At 37.9% G+C, this 17,599-nt stretch overlaps 1 protein-coding gene across 1 annotated transcript in view; it reads left to right on the top strand.

The window, feature by feature from the left end:
- The window catches only part of MUC5AC (mucin 5AC, oligomeric mucus/gel-forming), a 44,510-nt gene extending 31,877 nt beyond the window's left edge, over positions 1-12,633 (top strand). Inside the window, exons 33-49 of the mRNA XM_014959947.1 lie at positions 612-786; positions 969-1,219; positions 2,670-2,853; positions 3,244-3,442; positions 4,406-4,584; positions 4,799-4,868; positions 5,171-5,271; positions 5,626-5,657; positions 6,449-6,626; positions 7,284-7,388; positions 7,581-7,615; positions 7,980-8,102; positions 8,215-8,313; positions 9,051-9,179; positions 9,966-10,023; positions 10,677-10,782; positions 11,328-12,633. Coding sequence (XP_014815433.1) covers positions 612-786; positions 969-1,219; positions 2,670-2,853; positions 3,244-3,442; positions 4,406-4,584; positions 4,799-4,868; positions 5,171-5,271; positions 5,626-5,657; positions 6,449-6,626; positions 7,284-7,388; positions 7,581-7,615; positions 7,980-8,102; positions 8,215-8,313; positions 9,051-9,179; positions 9,966-10,023; positions 10,677-10,782; positions 11,328-11,559 — 2,256 coding nt within the window. The 3' untranslated portion in view covers positions 11,560-12,633. The remainder of the gene's footprint in view (positions 1-611; positions 787-968; positions 1,220-2,669; positions 2,854-3,243; positions 3,443-4,405; positions 4,585-4,798; positions 4,869-5,170; positions 5,272-5,625; positions 5,658-6,448; positions 6,627-7,283; positions 7,389-7,580; positions 7,616-7,979; positions 8,103-8,214; positions 8,314-9,050; positions 9,180-9,965; positions 10,024-10,676; positions 10,783-11,327) is intronic.
- The last annotated feature ends 4,966 nt before the right edge of the window (positions 12,634-17,599 follow it).

Here is a 17,599-nt window from a genome sequence, read left to right as displayed (position 1 = left end):
TTTCTTGTGCATTTTTTTCCTTCAGTAAACAGAAAAATTTGAGCTGTTGTCTGACTTTTATCTGTTTCTCTTCTCCTGCTTTCTTACCAGTACTTCTGTGCACACCTTTTTTTTTCTGTACACATTTTCTTTTTTTCTGTACACATTTTCTTTTTTGATAGTGGTGGTCTGTCCTGACAATGAAGTACAGTATACATTGGTAGTGTAAAGAACATTAGTTCTCTTAACCCAAGATCTATCTCCCTAAACTCCAGAAGAGCTCCTCATGAAGAAGAGACAGCTGAAATTAAGGTTCCCACCTCCTTTTAGCATCAAAAAATCAATTGCATAGAATATTGACAACCTTGTCCTACCAGTGAACATTTTCATTTTAGTCTTTGCTTTAAATTTGGAAAAGAAAACTCTTTCTGATCCTCCATATCAGGGTCAGAATTATGAATACCTCTGGTCAACATTGCAAATCATTAGTTCCAAAACTGAAGAGAAGTAATTATTAATTTCCTTTCCAACGTCACCATTTCTGGAAAGAATACACCAGCAAATTAGAAATTTGAGTAAATGTCATATCTGGTTGCAAACTCCTGTGACAGCAATTTTTGTTAATTTTTCAGATTGGACAAAGATACAAACTAACCAACTGTACAGAACTCATCTGTAAGGGAGACAACAAGGTAGAAGTAATTCCAACGCACTGCCCACCTGTAAAGGAAATCACTTGTGCAAACAAATACCCGGCAATACTGGTACCTGATGAAAACGGCTGCTGTTACCATTATGAGTGTCAATGTAAGCACCAGTAGATTAAGGAATAACCTCTTTTTGAAAAATGCAAAACTTTTCACAGATTATATGGGCATTTTGTTTTCTTAGTGTTGCTCTATTAATTGTATTAATTAACTTCAGTTTCTAAATTCTTTCTTCTACATTAATTTTCTTGTTAATCTCTTTAAATATTTTATCTCTACCAGGTGTGTGCAGTGGATGGGGTGATCCTCATTATATTACTTTTGATGGAACCTACTATACTTTCCTTGAAAACTGCACTTACGTTCTGGTGAAACAGATTGTACCGAAATATGACAACTTCCGTGTTTACATTGACAATTATTACTGCGATGCAAAAGATGGACTTTCCTGCCCTAAATCCATTATTATTTTCTACAAATCCGCAGAAGTGGTGCTGACCCGTCAACTCATGAATGGTGTTATGACCAATGTGGTAAATTACAGTTTTTTATTTCTGTATTTTTTCAGAAAAGAAATAAGGTTCATAGGTCTTAGTGATTCTTATTTGAAATACAGTCTATTAGAATATCCTGTCATAGAGGCGATGACAGAAGAGGGTATCATTAGGACAAAAAAAAAGATTACACTGGTTTCTAAGAGCAAAACCTCAGGAACAGCTTAGCACTATGCAGATGTGAATATATTATGTGCATGTATAAGTATATGTAACTAACATAAAGAAACAGACTAATACAGCTGATAGAGACATAAGAGAGAAAAAATGTTTATGTTGGTGCTTGATTCATGTTTCATGAAAATTAGTACATTGTGCCATTCACTTATGTAAAAAAGACATTATGAAGAAACATGAATGCGTATCACAAGCATGATTCTTCTCTCACGGTGAAGATGGGTATGTGTCCCTTACCAGCTGGATGACTAGGCACTGCTTCCTCTGCATAAGGAACTGTAGGCACCAGAGCCATGACATGCTTCCCCCTCCAATTGCTTGCTGAGAAGGGACATATAGTTGAAGAAAAGGGATAACTGGAACTATCACTTCACCTTCACGATCCTACACTACTGCTGGCAAGTCAGTGAAAATGAGAAGTCAGTCCTGCTGTTACACTAGGGAATTTATTAGTTGATTAGAGAACACAAAGAGGTAGGAGGAAAAGTTTGCGCCAATATGCACTGTCCCCCTACAGAGCTATGCCAAGTTTCTTCTACAGTCAGAAAGGTATGCTGAAACAGTTATTCTAGTGAAAGAAATTCCTGTGAAGGAAAACAATAACTGACAGTTTTAACTCTTACTTTATCCCAATTCAATGAGAAGAAAGTTGCAGAATAATTCCTGACAAAAAGTTACTAAGCAAGTATGCTCACCTTCATTAGCTTGTATCAGACACAGGCTGCAAACGGAACAGCTTAGATTAACAAATAAATGACTGTTATGTTAAAATTGGCACCAGGGAAATTTTGCTTCATTTTGAGTTCAGATAACTATTCCAATGCCAAGCAACATGTAGTATAGGGACAGCGTGACTTTGCAGCAAAGTTATTACATAATAATGGCAGAAATATTTCTGGAGTTAAAGAAAACTACCGGTCATTTTCCTATGAAAAACGTTTACAATAAATGAAATGATGAGGGTTACAAAGAAAATGCTTGGATTTAGAATGCTGTGCATTACCACACAATATGCACAAACACAGTATATAGAGGCCACTTAGATTATTATCACACTGTAGCAATATAGCAGTACAAGCGGAGATATGAATACATATATATGCTGGTATTACAATGCCAATGGGTGTTGGATGTGATGCACAACAATATAGTGTTATGCATGATTATGAAGATTATAAAACACATTATTTAAAACAATCAGCCAGAAGCAGTGCTCATTTTGAAGTTGTGCTTTTTTTAACCCTGCATTCAGATGTATTTCAACAAAAAGATTGTCAAACCAGGCTTCAAAAAAGATGGCATTTCTTTCTCCACACTTGGCATCAACATGATTGTTGAAATACCAGAGATTGGTGCAACCATCACCTTTAGTGGGCTGATTTTCTCCGTGAAACTCCCATACAGCAAATTTGGCAACAACACCGAAGGACAGTGTGGTAAGACAGATGCACTCACTGGAGGTGGGACTCTTTCCCCACCCTGCTGTGGTTATTCTCACCCACTCTGGCTATGCAGTCTCATTATTGACAGAAATTTTTAAAGAGCGGTAAAATGGAAATGAAAACAGTTCTGCTTGTCAACTTCTGTAGGATCAAGAGCTCAATATTTCTGGTTGGTTTTATTTTCTTTGGGGTTGGGGTTTTAGGTTCGTGTGTTTTTCCCTAACCTAAATTAAAGTTAATGTAACTGTAAAGAAAGAACTCCCTATGAAGCAAGGCATCTTATACATTTCACAAGTACATCATATCTAAACGTGGTATCAGCACTATCACATACTGTACATCTCTGATGGGGCTTATGAGACTTACATAGCTTGTCTCTTCCAGGAACATGTACGAATAACAAATTAGATGAATGCCGCTTACCAAGTGGTAAGATCATTTCTTCCTGTCCCCAAATGGCTCATCACTGGATTGTTGATAACAACAAGTCATGCCATGGAGTACCAGTACCACCAGTTGTAACAACACCTTCACCAAAGCCTCACTGTGAAACACCTCAACTCTGCAAGCTTATCTGGAGCGAGTAAGAAAAAAAATGAATTCACTCTTTCTAGACAAAACTATCTCAGTATCTTGCAAGAAGAGTAAGAACAATAGCCCTAGCATGTGATAATAGTTGAAAACGTCAGTCAGCTTAACTACAGGATATATACAGTAAAAGCCTTTGCAAAAGAAACCACTCTTCTTTAATGCGTTGCATGCCAAAGATAACTGAGCAAGGAGAGATGGAGTCAGAAAATCAGGGATGCAGCAAGCACTAAAATCCATAGATGCTGGGCTGCAACCACACATTTTTCTCCCACTCTACCTTCCAGAGTATTCCCACCCACTCTTAGTTGGACTATTATGTAAAGACTGAACTCTAAGTTTGAAGGGAGCCTTCAGGACAAACCGTAAAGTACCTGGTTACTAACCAGGTTAACAAAGCAGACAGAAACATCTCAGCCAAAAAGCATCCTTCATTCTTTGTAAATTTTGTGTAAAACATGGAACTCCAAAAGCACAAAGACTTGTTTCCTGCATTATTTCCTGTACTTGTGTGAGCTATGACAAAAGCTTTTTTTGCAACTGAGTCACTTACAGAGGCTTCTTACACATGCTTGCTGTAGTGTCTAATAAGTTATGAGCTATTGTATGTGCCATTTTTCTATTTCTTGTCTACTTCTATCATCCCTTTTTCCTCAATCTGATGCAGTTGCCTTTTTCATGAAATTTCTGGTGTCATCTGAAGAAAACTTGTGTATACATGCAGAAACACTACGACCATTAGCCCGTTTAGAGGGGAAAGAAAAAAAATGGAGCTTCAAATTTCCTAAACTTTCATTTCCTGAATCTAATTCTCAGATTATTGGCCATTCTTAGGGTTTTGTTTCTCATAAGACACTCCTTCCTGAAGCAGAGTCTCACATGCCATTAACTGGGAGTGATGGATTTTATATAATGACTAGTTAACAGAAAAGATCTTTGGCTTCTTCTCTGTCTACAGGATTTTTGCAGAATGCCATGCCGTGATACCACCAGAACCATTTTTCAAAGGCTGTGTTTTTGATGGGTGTCGCATAGCTGATGAATCTATGCAGTGTTCCAGTTTGGAGATATATGCTACAGAGTGTGCTTCCAGAGGTGTCTGCATTGACTGGAGAGGAAAGACCAACAATACATGCCGTAAGCATTGCAGAACTTAAAAATGTGTGTGAGAAAGGGTAGCAATTAGTGTTTTATTCAGTAAACACATCTTACTTCTAACACTTGACTACTGTCTACAAAAACACAGTGACATCACAGAAGCTGCATAGGAAGAAGGCAAAACTGGAGTCACTTTTGCTGTAAAAGTGTATCTACTGTCAATTTTTGATCTTTTTTCTTCTTTTTCATACAGCGTACAACTGTGCAGCAAACATGGTATACAAACCATGTGGGCCTATTAATCCTGCTTCCTGTGACCCAAGGTATGGAAAGACAAAAAAACCCACTCCAAAACAACTGCTTATATTTTCCTCTTTTTTCCCTTTTTTACCTATCTGCTTTCCTTAGAAAATGGAGTAACTTCATAATTAAATGCCTTTAGAATTTGGATAATTTATTCAATATTTATATATATCAATCAGCTCTATGAATATGCACTTCCTTTTGAACTTTCTTTTGTCTCCCTTGTATTGGACATGGCAACCTGCAACATATGATGATATCTCTCTCTCTTGCTTCACTGCAAAAACATTGTACTCAAATACATACATTCCTTCCACTCTAGCTTTGTTGAGCTTCCTGGCTATGGAGTAACTGAAGGATGTTTCTGTCCTGAAGGAAAGACACTCATGAGTGGAAACAGCAACATTTGTGTTTCTGAATGCTGTAAGTAATCTGTAGCAAGTTTGGGGTATAAATAGACATCAGGATTGACAGTCAGGAGGCCTGTGTTCTACTGCCCTCTTATACATGGTCAGATCATGGACGAATCTACCTCTTTAAGCTCCTTTAAACTCCCCATCTAAAAATCAAATAACAATCAGTACTACTTTTCTTCCTTCCTTACATGAGACTTAACAAGATGGTAGAATTCTACATTTCAGAAAAACTGGACTGCATATTCATTTGCTAGTTACTTTTATCTTCACAGTATTTCTATTTGAAATTGCATAAATTTACTCCTTTATGTCAGTTTTCAAGTGGTGTAGATCTTGATTTTATTTTTTTTTTTCTTACCAGCTTGTAGGGAACCAAATGGACTGTCCAGATCGGTGAGTATCACAGTCAATGTGGTTTATCAAATACAGACAAGTGAAGCAAGGGGATATTTAGTGTTTCACAAAAGCAAAGTTTTGCTGAGGTTGGAGGAGACTTTTGGATTTTTCCAAAAGTTCATTTCATTTTAGTCTTAAAAATAATGATGAGTGCCAGAGCAGAAAACACATTGCTCGCTAAGAAACGTAACAGTAAGTGATGGGATAGTCTAATCATCACCTCACATACTGAAAAAAAAAACAAACAAAAAAGAGAAAGAAAACAAAAAGAGATAGACAGTAGTAATGGAACTTTGGCATATGTACTTTTTTATTCCCACAAATTTGGCTCACTAAAGTTACTAGAGATGAGGGCACAGACAGAAAACAAAGTTTACCTGTTGCTGATAGCATTGATAGTCTGCATTCTTAGTTCCTCAGCTGCATACAAATTAGTGACATTTCTCTCTGTAACCCAATGTGCAAGTGAGTATATCGTATGATAGTTTCTTATCCAAAAATGCATGCAATGCTCAATCACTTCTCCTTTAGATCTCTTGTATCCCTCATATTAACACTACTAATAAATATAAAGTTATAGCTGTGTGAACATGCTCAGAACCTATCTTCCCCTAATTAGCTTCAGTTTGAGGGTTTCTTATAAAATCTAAAATTACTAGAAATGTAAAAAGGCTGATATAATCAGGTGTCACTGTATCCATGAATAAGTCAGCTAGAAACAAATAGAATTATTTTGGTTTAAATTGCTATATAATTTTTTTCTTATTTTATTTTTACTTTTTGTATAGCCAGGAGAAAAATGGACAAGAGACTGCCAGGAATGTGTCTGTGACAAAAACACTCTTAAAGTGCACTGTACAAAACACAAATGTTCTTTGACACAGCAACTATTTTGTGACGAACCAGGTTACATGCCTGTTCAGATACAGATACCAGAAGATCCATGCTGTACCAGGACTGAGTGCTGTAAGTACTGTCTTAGTTCTTTAACATGGGGAATAGACTGTATTTATTTTGTGGAACTACAGCAAGTATTTTTTTAATACTTTGCATTAATTTCATAATGTTGTTCTCCCTCATCCCACTTCCTAGGATCTTCTTGCAGAGCATTTACTAGATGCATGAAGAGAAATAAGTTCAAGATATTTCACGTAGTTAGACACTGAAAAGTAAATATAACTTAACACTGAAAAACTTTAATGCTGCTACCATCTGAAACAATATTAAACAAATATTCAAAGCATTTTCTGTTTCAAAGACCAGCATAAAAATATATCTTAACTTAAAAAAAGTCTTGAACATTTAAAAATTGCTCAGGAAAGTTCCCAAACCCCTGAAAGTCATCAGATTTCCCAGTTGGCACAAATTTCTCTTTGGAAGTATGTCTTTCCAGCAATCACCACTCTATTCTTCTCAGACAATGCTTTGTTTTACAAAGGTTATAGAAAAGCCCATTCACTTTAAAATAGCTGGGCAAATATACTGAATTAGTAATTAAACTAGCTTGTGTAAACAACACTATATTTGCCCCATGGGAAAACTTCTGAAGTTCATGCAAAACAAAATTACTTTCATTTAAAAATTCTGAGTTCTTTATTTTCTATACTCTCTTGCATTACATAGACTGCAACACTAGCCTCTGCCCTGAGGTCACACCCCAGTGCTTAGAAGGACAGGAAGTAGTCACAACAATGCAGCCTGGCAAATGCTGTCCTACCTTTGAATGCAGTAAGTACTATGCACCTTCATATGTTATTCACAGCTATATTTCTCTGAGTTTATGAATACAGAAAACTTAAAAGAGAAATATGCAAATTATCTGTGTTATCATACTGGGCCAACAAAGCAGTAGTTTCTTCATGTATTTGTGCTTCTTAAAACTTACTCCTCTATGACATCATCTTTCTTCCTTCTTTACAGGACGTGGCTGTGTAGTCAATGAAACCTACTATGCAGTAAGTACACACAATAATACCCTATAAAAATACACCACATAGGTTCACAATGCAATATTTTTGAGAATCCTATCATGGATCATGTTTTGCAGAAAGGCCTGAGATAAAACCTATTTAATTGAGGTCAGCATATAACACCCTTGCTCCAAGCAAAAGCGTTTTCTGCTTTCCTTTCTGCATTAGCAAAATTTAATTCCAAAATTAATATTACCAACAGAAACTCTGCTTAAATAAAACAATCAAAATTGTATTTAAGGATAATTTAGCCCATACATCATTCAGCTTTGTGTAGTCTGTGACACACGTAAACAAAGTAACTTGCTTTTACTGACTAATAATGACTTTTTTTCCTGACTTCCCCTAGCCTGGAGGTGTCGTTCCATCAGGCCCCTGTGAAGAATGCACCTGCTCTGAATCCTTTTACCCAAGCCCTCATCACACCACTGTCAAGTGCAAGCCTGTTATTTGTGACACATACTGCCCAGTGGTGAGTGATATTTTGTTGTCAGTAATTCATCCACCCACTCTGCTCAAATATCCACCAGTTCACGTCAGTGTTCTGACTTAATGTCATTTCCTCTCTATTTCTTTCAAAACAGGGTTATAAGTATACAAAGATACCTGGACAGTGCTGCGGCACGTGCAAGGCAGCGGCGTGTATAGTAACCGTGGGAGACAACATTACACGCATGATCCAAGTAACTATCCCTGTTTTAGTTCACTTTTGGTGAACTCTGCTAGTCTTTTTACTCTTTCCTTTTCCTGTCTTTGTCATGTTTCTTTGCTGCATCTTTTCTCATGTTAAACAAATGCTTGCTCAAGCAGAGAACTCTCTCACACACCTTGAACAATACTTTGAGCCATGAAACTCCAGTTCTAACAAAGACTTCTGGAAGCAACTGTGCATTGAACAATGGCTTTCAGAATTCAATGTACAAAAATACATAGGTCAAAGCAATGGGCCCTTATTTGCCTTCAGCTCTGAAAATAGAGCAGCCAGTTTGTTCAAAGGATAATTTTATCTGTGGAGGTAGATTTCTGCTCCAAACAGTCCGTCTCAAATTAGCTTAGAGCTTAGGACAGGATGAGTCAGTGAAGCCAGCAAAAATTCTGACATGTATGTGAATGGACATACTCATAAATTGACATGAAAATGACAAAATCAGTGAAACACAAGGTACTGTTTCTGAAAGAGCCCATATACTTATCCTATTTGTACAAAAAGCATGCCCTTATCCAGATAGAAATACAGTCTCTTCACTTGGTTAATGAAAAAGACAGCAGTATGGTAATACGATAAGTAACTATCAGCTAAATTTCAAGGAAATTTTTCAAACTGCAGTAGGCAGTAATTATAAGACACTGGACAGACGGTGGGGTGGGAGGTATTTCTGTTTTATCTAAGAAGATTTTTACTTACTTTAACTACTTTCAGGTTGGAGAATACTGGAACCCACCTGGTGATAACTGTACAACTTACACATGTGAAAAATATGACGACCAGTTCATTCAAGTCATCTTTCAGAAAAGATGTCCTGACTTTGACCCTGACAACTGTGATCCAGTAAGTATTCTACCAGTTCTCATGCTTGAAATGATTGCAGTGGCTAACACCACTAATAGAAGGATAATGGTGTCCAAGGAAATTATGTAGCAGAAACATCACAGAGGACGTAGCTCTCATTGTGCCCATCAAATTTCATTTCAGAAAAGTAATTCAAAATTAAAATGGGTGATATATCAAGCCTCACTGAGAACTGGGCACTAGAGAAAAGGGTACAGCATAATGTTTTGGATTCCCAAAAGTGTCAAGTGACCTAGAAGCAAGAATCTTATTGAAAAATAATTGGACTTGTATTCCTGAATTATTTAAGATTATAAATTCTGTTTTAGAATTCATTTATTGAGAGAAAAGATGAAGGAAAATAAGCTACTTAAGCTCACAACATCATTCAACTTAATACACCTCAGAGTAGATTAGAACCAGCCCCACACATCTGTGGAGTCAGTTATTTCATTAATTCTGTTACCCTGTCTGACAATCCTTCACCCGTACTGATTTTGGTCACTCAAAATATCCTAAATGTGCTACAAGCTTTATTTCTGAAATTTTACTGCTGAACTCTGATGAGAGAAAAACAGTTTCAGTCCCCCTCAATATCAGCTCTCAAAGGACTCTTATTAGTATTGAAGTAGTTATGTATCCTTAATATTTAGCCTTGCTTGAAATTGGATTCCATGTCAATACAAAGAAATTTTTGGTGACAGAGACACTTAGGAAGGTGGGGAAGTCTCTGTTTTAGTATGCAGACATGAAACCTGAGGATTTTTTTCTGTTTTACCACTCAAGGATGACATCATACTATCTGACGATGGCTGCTGTAAAAAGTGCCAAGGAAATCTGAAGAGTAAGTAATGATAATTTTGTTAAGAGTAAGTAATGATAATATGTGCCTTATTAGGTATATTAGTCCACCTTGCATGGTGGATGCATAGACGGAAGAGGTAAACAGATGGGTGCGCATTGAGCAGTTCACAGAATCACAGAATCTTCTAGGTTAGAAGGGACCTTAAAGATCATCTTGTCCAACCGTCAACCTGACTGACAAAAATAGACACCCACACAACAAACAAGGAGCATCATCACTAAACCATCCCTCCCAGCACTTCATCAACCCATCTTTTGAACACCTCCAGGGATGGGGCCTCAACCACCTCCCTGGGCAGCCCATTCCAATGCCTGATAACCCTTTCAGTGAAAAAATTTTTCCAAATATCCAGCCTGACCCTCCCCTGGCGCAACTTGAGGCCATTTCTGGTCTTTATTTCTGCGTCCTGCACCAAAGTTGCAGAAGCAGAAAGGAATTTTTCATTCCTTGATAACACAAGCAGCAAGAGTCATTGTTTGTCTCCTAGCAATTAAAAGAGAAATACACTGTGACCTAGTTTCATATTTCAGCTCCATCCATTGCAGTTTTCTACTACAAACTGTCGTACACAGATATCTATCTATATGAACATATATCTTAACCTATTTTCCCTTGGTTTGTGACAACCTCAGGTTGCAAGAAGCACAATACTACTACTGTCATCAAATATCGTGGATGTGTATCTCCTGCACCTGTTGAGATGACATACTGTGAAGGCAGCTGTGATGCTTCCTCACGGTAAGTAGTACAAAAGGAAATTGTGATCTCTTGTCTTCTACTCTTTACAGTAGTTGCATACAGCAAATCACAAGTGATTTTCTAGTATGCCCAACAACTACCCAGTCACCACCTGTTTCCATTGTGTTAACAAGAATTTTTAACAGACAGATACAACAACAGATGATGTTGTATTAGCTTAATTACAAGGCTCACAATGTTTTAACAGCCTGTTTGGTGTCATAGTGAATAGACCCAAGTTTTGATTTTTCCCATGAAAAAGTGAGGTTATTTGTTTCTCACTATTCTCCCATTTTGGACTGGATTAATATGTGATCTGTATTAAATAATTTACTTTTTCTGTGCCTTAAAGAATTGCTGAGTCCATCAATTTTTACAATGAGGAGCAACTTAAATTTCACCACAGTACTATAAGAAGGTGATACTGAGCGATAGTCCTACATGCAATCACACAGCTTCTGGTTATATGAAGTAATGGGTGGGATTGGTAGTGGTATTTCTCACACAATTTCTGAATCTTTCTCTTCTGTTGGTTTTTCAATCAGATATTCTCCAGAGGCAAACGCGATGGAACATAAATGCTCATGTTGTCAGGAAATCAAGACCAGTCAAAGAAAGGTCACTCTGACATGCAGTGATGGAACCTACCTTGATCACTCATACACCTATGTGGAGAAATGCAGCTGTGTTAACACTGAGTGCATTCCCCAAGACAGCAGCCAACAGGCAACAAACCAGATAAAGGCCTCTCAGGAACAAGTGAATGTCAAAAATTAGAACTAGAGACAAGTCGTCAAACAATGGTTGAAAATAAGACTAAAAAAAACTTTAAAAAATACACAAGTGTCAAAAGCAGCTAAAATTTTTGATGAACAGATGATATTTTTGTGTACAAACTCAATATGTCTGACTACACTATTTCATTTTTCATTACCAATATATCTCCTGTTGTTTTTCATGGTTTTTTCTTTTATACCTTGAGAGGTACAGCACAAGGTCACTTTGACATTTTCTGTTTGCTTGTCTTTTGAGAAGTGCTGTACCCTAAGACTGAGAGTTGGATTTACACTTGCACAAAGTCTATTATGAGAACAACATTCTTTTCTAGCTTGAAGCTTGCCTGGGGTGGCATAATATAGAAGCTTGACAATATCTAATATTTCCATTCATGTAGACTGACCTTTTTTATAACATTTTCATTCCAATTGATTGAGACAAATCAAAAGCTAAAGTCCAAGAAAGAAGCAAACAAAAGCCAAGGAAAACTATACCTGTCTGCTTCTTTTCTTTTTTTTTTTTTGCATTAAGGAAATCTTAGACTCCAAAAAGCCATACCTTCTCAAAACTATAAACTTCAATATTTTGAATAATTTATAATGGGCATATTTTCCTATATGTGAGAAAAATAAAGTAATCCTATAATGAGAAGCTGCTGCACACTACTCTTTGTTTACATAACACCATCATCATATGAATCTATGGATTTTTTTTTGTTTGTGGTTAACTGTTTACAGAAGAAGTATATATATATAATGTTATATTTTTTTTTGCCAATGGGGGCATATGAAGGATTTTTGTAAACACAAGATAATAATAATAATAGTAATTAATAATAATATATGTAAACTCTTTCCTAGAGAGCTTTTAAAAGTTGAACTATTGCTATTTATTTTGTTTTTGGAAAATTGATTTATTGGGTCATTTCTTTCAGAATTAATGTTATTTCATTTCTTAGTCATAGTCATGCTATCTGGGTGTGGTATATTTCCTTCTATTTTGTTTTGGAATATTGTTTTATTTTTGTTCTTTATGGAAAAAAGTAATGATGATTAATAAATTTTAAGCATTTTATAGCATGTCTCCTTTGACTTTTCACTGAATCCCTCACATGAGAGTTGCTGGACCCATAAAATATTTGCTTCCCATCATACTACAGCCATTTCTCAATAGCTCCAGGTCAAATGTCATAGAATCATAGAATGGTTTGGGTTGGAAGAGACCTTAAAGATCATCTTCCAACCTCACTGCCATGGGCAGGGACACCTTCCACCAGACCAGGTTCCTCAAAGCTTCATCCAGCCTGGTCTTGAACATCTCCAGAGATGGGGCATCCACAGCTTCTCTGGGCAACCTGTTCCAGTGTCTCACCACCCTCACAGTCAAGAATTTCTTCCTAGTATCTAATCTAAATTTCCCCTCTTTCAGTTTAAAACCATTACCTCTTGTTCTATCGCTACACACCCTGATAAAGAGTCTCTCCCCATCTCTCCTATAGGCCCCCTTTAGGTACTGGAAAGCTGCTATAAGGTCTCCGGGAGCCTTCTCTTCTCCAGGTTGAACAACCTCAACTTTCTCGTCCTGTCTTCATAGGAGATGTGCTCCAGCCATCATCTTTGAGGCCCTCCTCGGTTCTCTTCTCCAGGTTGAACAACCTCAACTTTCTCGTCCTGTCTTCATAGGAGATGTGCTCCAGCCATCATCTTTGAGGCCCTCCTCGGGATCTGTTCCAACAGGTCCATGTCCTTCTTATGTTGGGGACTCCAAAGCTGGACACAGTACTCCAGGTGGGGTCTTATGAGAGAGAAGTAGAATCACATCCCTCACCCTACTGGCCACACATCTTTTGATGCAGCCCAGGATGTGGTTGGCTTTCTGGGCTGCGAGGGCACATTGTCAGCTTATGTTGAGCTTCTCATCCACTAGCACCCTCAAGTCTTTCTCCTCAGAGCTGCTCAATCCAGATTGTGGTACCTAACCCCTTAAAGAGCTTTGATACTGCTTTGAATGAAAGGCACCCAAAAACAAATACTGAAATTGTTCCAAGCACATCACCTCAGATGCTGTCAATTAGTGGCCTTCCAGTAAGCAAGTTCTGTACCTGACATACAGACTATACAAAGTATTCCAAACCAGTTAGACTCATATTTTAGAGCCCACTGCAACACACATTAATCTCAAACCTGAAATTGCGCTATTGTAAATCTACAGGTTTTGACAGGTTACTATGCAGCTTTTAATTACGCTATACTTTGAACCTGCCATCACAAATCTGACTGTAGATTGTATAATGCCAAGCCACACGTTTTACACTACCTGCAAATGACTGCCCTATTATCAGAAGGGGAACCAGCAAAAAATTAATGGTGATGACCTTTCTCCTAGTCTACAGTTTGGACAGCTCAGTAGAGGGAGTAACAGGTTTGAGGTAAAGCTGAACCAATTTTCTGTTCAGTAATTCTACTTTTTAGCTAAGTCTCTTCTAACTAGTGGAACTCTCTGAGATTAACAGCATATTGTCCAGGCACTGTTAGCTCCCACAGAGATAAGACCTGACTGTTCCTAATCTTGCTTATACTTACTGCTAGGCCAACCAAGGTCAGCTCACTTTGTTATTTGCCCCATTGGAGGGTCGGAAGAAGAAAAGACTAGCGGGGTCATACCTGTGGGGAGGTGGAGACAGGACAGCTGACCCAAAACTGATCAGAGTGGCATTCCATCCCATTTGCATCATGCTTAGTGTAAAAGCTGAGAGATCAAAGGGTCAGCTCTCCTTCTTCAATGGCTGGCATCCAAGGAGGACCCTGTCTGTTTGTCTGCCTTTGATCCCAACCCATGCATTCCTGAATCTGGATCCAGAATCCAGTTCCTGTCTGCCACCGAGTCCAGTTTGGGACTTTCCCAGTACCTGCCAGTGGTGTAAACGTCATCCTGGGAGCTTGATATGGTTTTGTACATATTGTATATATTTCATTATTTTATTTTTTATTATTTTATTAATATTTTCATTTAAAAATTCATAAGTTTCTTTCTTTCTCTCCCTCCTCTCCTTGCAGAGATAGAGGTGGGGGAGAGCATCTGTCATTCATTTCAGTAGCCAGTCTGGCCCAAAGCACCCTGTAACAACACAGGCTTTCTGCAGGTGCCCTGCAGCAACTTAGGCTACTTTCTCACACGCTTTTCTTTCACAGAACAACCTATATCCTCCCCCACACAGAGGTGAGCACTGAGTTCTCCCTGAGGATCACTGGTAGCATCATATTTCCTGCCGGCAAAAACCCCTACCTCCTCCCAGCTTCCTGTTGGCAAATTGATACTTCACTGTCTGTTTTTCCAGTCCTTAGGCTCTTCTTCTTGTTGAGACCCCAGGTGGCACAGTGCTCCGTTCTCTTCTTTCCACCTAATCCACCAGGCTTCCCAGTGCATCACTACTACTGAATTTATGACCAGTTCAGTGAATGACAGATTCTCTGGCCTTCCCAAGAAAGCTAGGAAATTATTATTCTCCCACTCATTCTGCAGAAGGGAAAAAAGATTGTCTATAACATAAGACCAATTATTATGCACTTTGGTCCACAACAGCTCCTTGTCCACAGTTAACCCACTGAAATAACAGATTCTCTGTGTGTTACTTCAAGATGATTAGTTGGATTTCCATGCAAAGCCTGTATCTCAGTATCCCAGTAGCTACCCTCTTCCCTGGAAAACTCTATGTGCACTAAACCTGTGCTACCAGCCACTTCATATAACTTGCTGAAAGAGGAAAAACTCGTATGATGTGGAAGAAGGGAATGAAAGACACATAATATGTGGCATACGGGAAAACTGAGAGACGATGACAGGGACAGCAGAGATCAAAACAAACCTAGAGCTTGGCGGCATAAAGAGGGGAAAAAAAAAAAAGAAAGAGAAGCAAAGGAATAAACAGACTTTGGTCCTTGCACGGGGAAACAAGGAGGAAAGGAAACTAGGAATGGAAACATAAGCCAAGGCAAACCATGGAGGCCTGACCACAGAACCACAGAACCTGTGACTGAGTACGTACTGGAGATGCTGCCTTAGAGAATGAAGGGTATGTATCACAGGTATAATACCAGTGCTGGGAAAGAGCAAATGGAAACCCTCAATTGAAAGAAGGAGAACAGGGGACAACATGCTTTGCACATGAAAGAGCAAGTGGAAGGATTTGCAAGGACTCCCTGACAGAAGACACAGAATAAGTGGAAAACAGAGCGCTGCAGTGGATGTAGCAGATCAGCCTTACAGGCTTCCTAAATTTTCTATTACATAAAACCTTCCTTTGTTCTGATTTATTGCTGACACAGACTGGGCAATAGCTCCAAAGTAAACCTTTCTGAAAACTGGGATGAATGAGATCAGACATCTCTTAAAAATAAATTGAAAATTTCTTAAACTATAGATAAATAATAAAGTCAATAAAAATCAGGTGGAAGAAAGTGATCGGCTTGTTACTTCTTCATTGAGACAGGTCAGAATACAGTGCAGGTCACGCTGAACTATACTAGTGTAGGTAATTAATGTCTATTACGCTAACGCTAGAGGGCTCTAGGGCCACAGTTTACAAGCCTGCATAAAAAGGCTTTCTGTCAAAAGAGTTTCTCTCAAGGCATTTCGAGTTGACCCACGTAATAACTATTGCCTTATTTTCAAATCATTAAGATAAGCTTTGCTCTTAGCTTGCTTTTGAATCTACAGGCATCCGTTCCATATAACAAATCAAGACTTGTTTACACATCACTTTTTTCTCTTTCTTATCTTTGGAACACAAATAAATTGCAGCAGAGAAATCATGCTCTTGGGACAGAATTTACTGCATCTGTACAAAAAACAATCAAAGGTTTTGGGACTAATTTCAATATTGGCTGTCAGCAGTCCTTCCTTGGGTATTCATACACTCGCTCCTCACTCAGGACTCCTGTTAGGTAGCTTAACTACTGCATGAGCAGCTAATTTTTCCCCCTTTCCACACAGCATTTTAAAACTCTGCAGTGCAATTAACAAATCACTAATTATCACTTTTCAACTATGCTTGGTAATTATCAATAACATCTAAAATATAACCTGAAATTATATGTCTATTCAGATTTACTGCCTAGGAGTCCACTTCAAGTAATTAATTTGACGGTTAAAGTACAACAGCCAGCTTTTAAGCCACATCTCGTTCTGACAATAGCTGTGCAATTAGCACTGTTTGTGGCACAACCCAGGAGGAGTGCTGATAAAAGACAACTCAAGAATGGAAGCCACTCTTGATAGTAGCAAAATCCAACTCAAAGGAGGGAGCTTTCTTCCTCTTCAATATGTTTCATTCGATCATGCAAAAAAGCATCTCTGTTGCCACCAGCCAAATTAAAACAGTTTTAAATAGAACAGAAGACTAGTTCTCTTTGAATATTATTAATGTAATAGTAAAACAATTATAAATGCACAGAAAGTACATTTTTGCAAATGATGCAGTGCTCACGATTGTAACATTTTCCTTACTGTTTTAAAATTGTCTTTCTTCTTGAGTATCAGGTTTCTTTTGGTGTTCGTTATAACTCTTATTTATAACTACAATTTCGGTATAAGGAACCAGCAAATGTTTGCAATGTTACAATAATTGTTATTACTAACAATTATTCACATAGTTAATATCTTTTAAATAGACAGAAACTTAGTTTGTCTGCTAACTCTTCTCCTGCTGTTAGTCATGCATGCAAATAAAATCCCACTTTTGCCTCCCTCTGTTTTAAGAAAGAAAGTCTGTCCAGGCAGTCAAAAATGGAGTTGTTAAACATAAGCAATTATAGATATCTCATGCACTAAGGCTCACAAGATGGTGCAGAGAACTGCATGAGTCTAGAAGCCAATTCTGAAACTAAAACACTGCTTCTGCACTTGCACCAGTCTAACAACAAGGATATCCCCATGGCTGTTAGTGGTTTTCACTGACTTCAAAATATAAATGCTAGAAACATTTGAGTGGAGTCTGATTCCAAGGCAAATTTGAAACTGGCCTAAGTTTTGGAGAGCACCA

The sequence above is a fragment of the Calidris pugnax genome, unplaced genomic scaffold (assembly GCF_001431845.1).
Source record: "Calidris pugnax isolate Ruff unplaced genomic scaffold, ASM143184v1 scaffold435, whole genome shotgun sequence".
Lineage (NCBI taxonomy): Eukaryota > Metazoa > Chordata > Aves > Charadriiformes > Scolopacidae > Calidris > Calidris pugnax.
The sequence above is the reverse complement of the archived record's forward strand: the minus strand, read 5'-3'. Positions and strand labels throughout refer to the sequence as shown.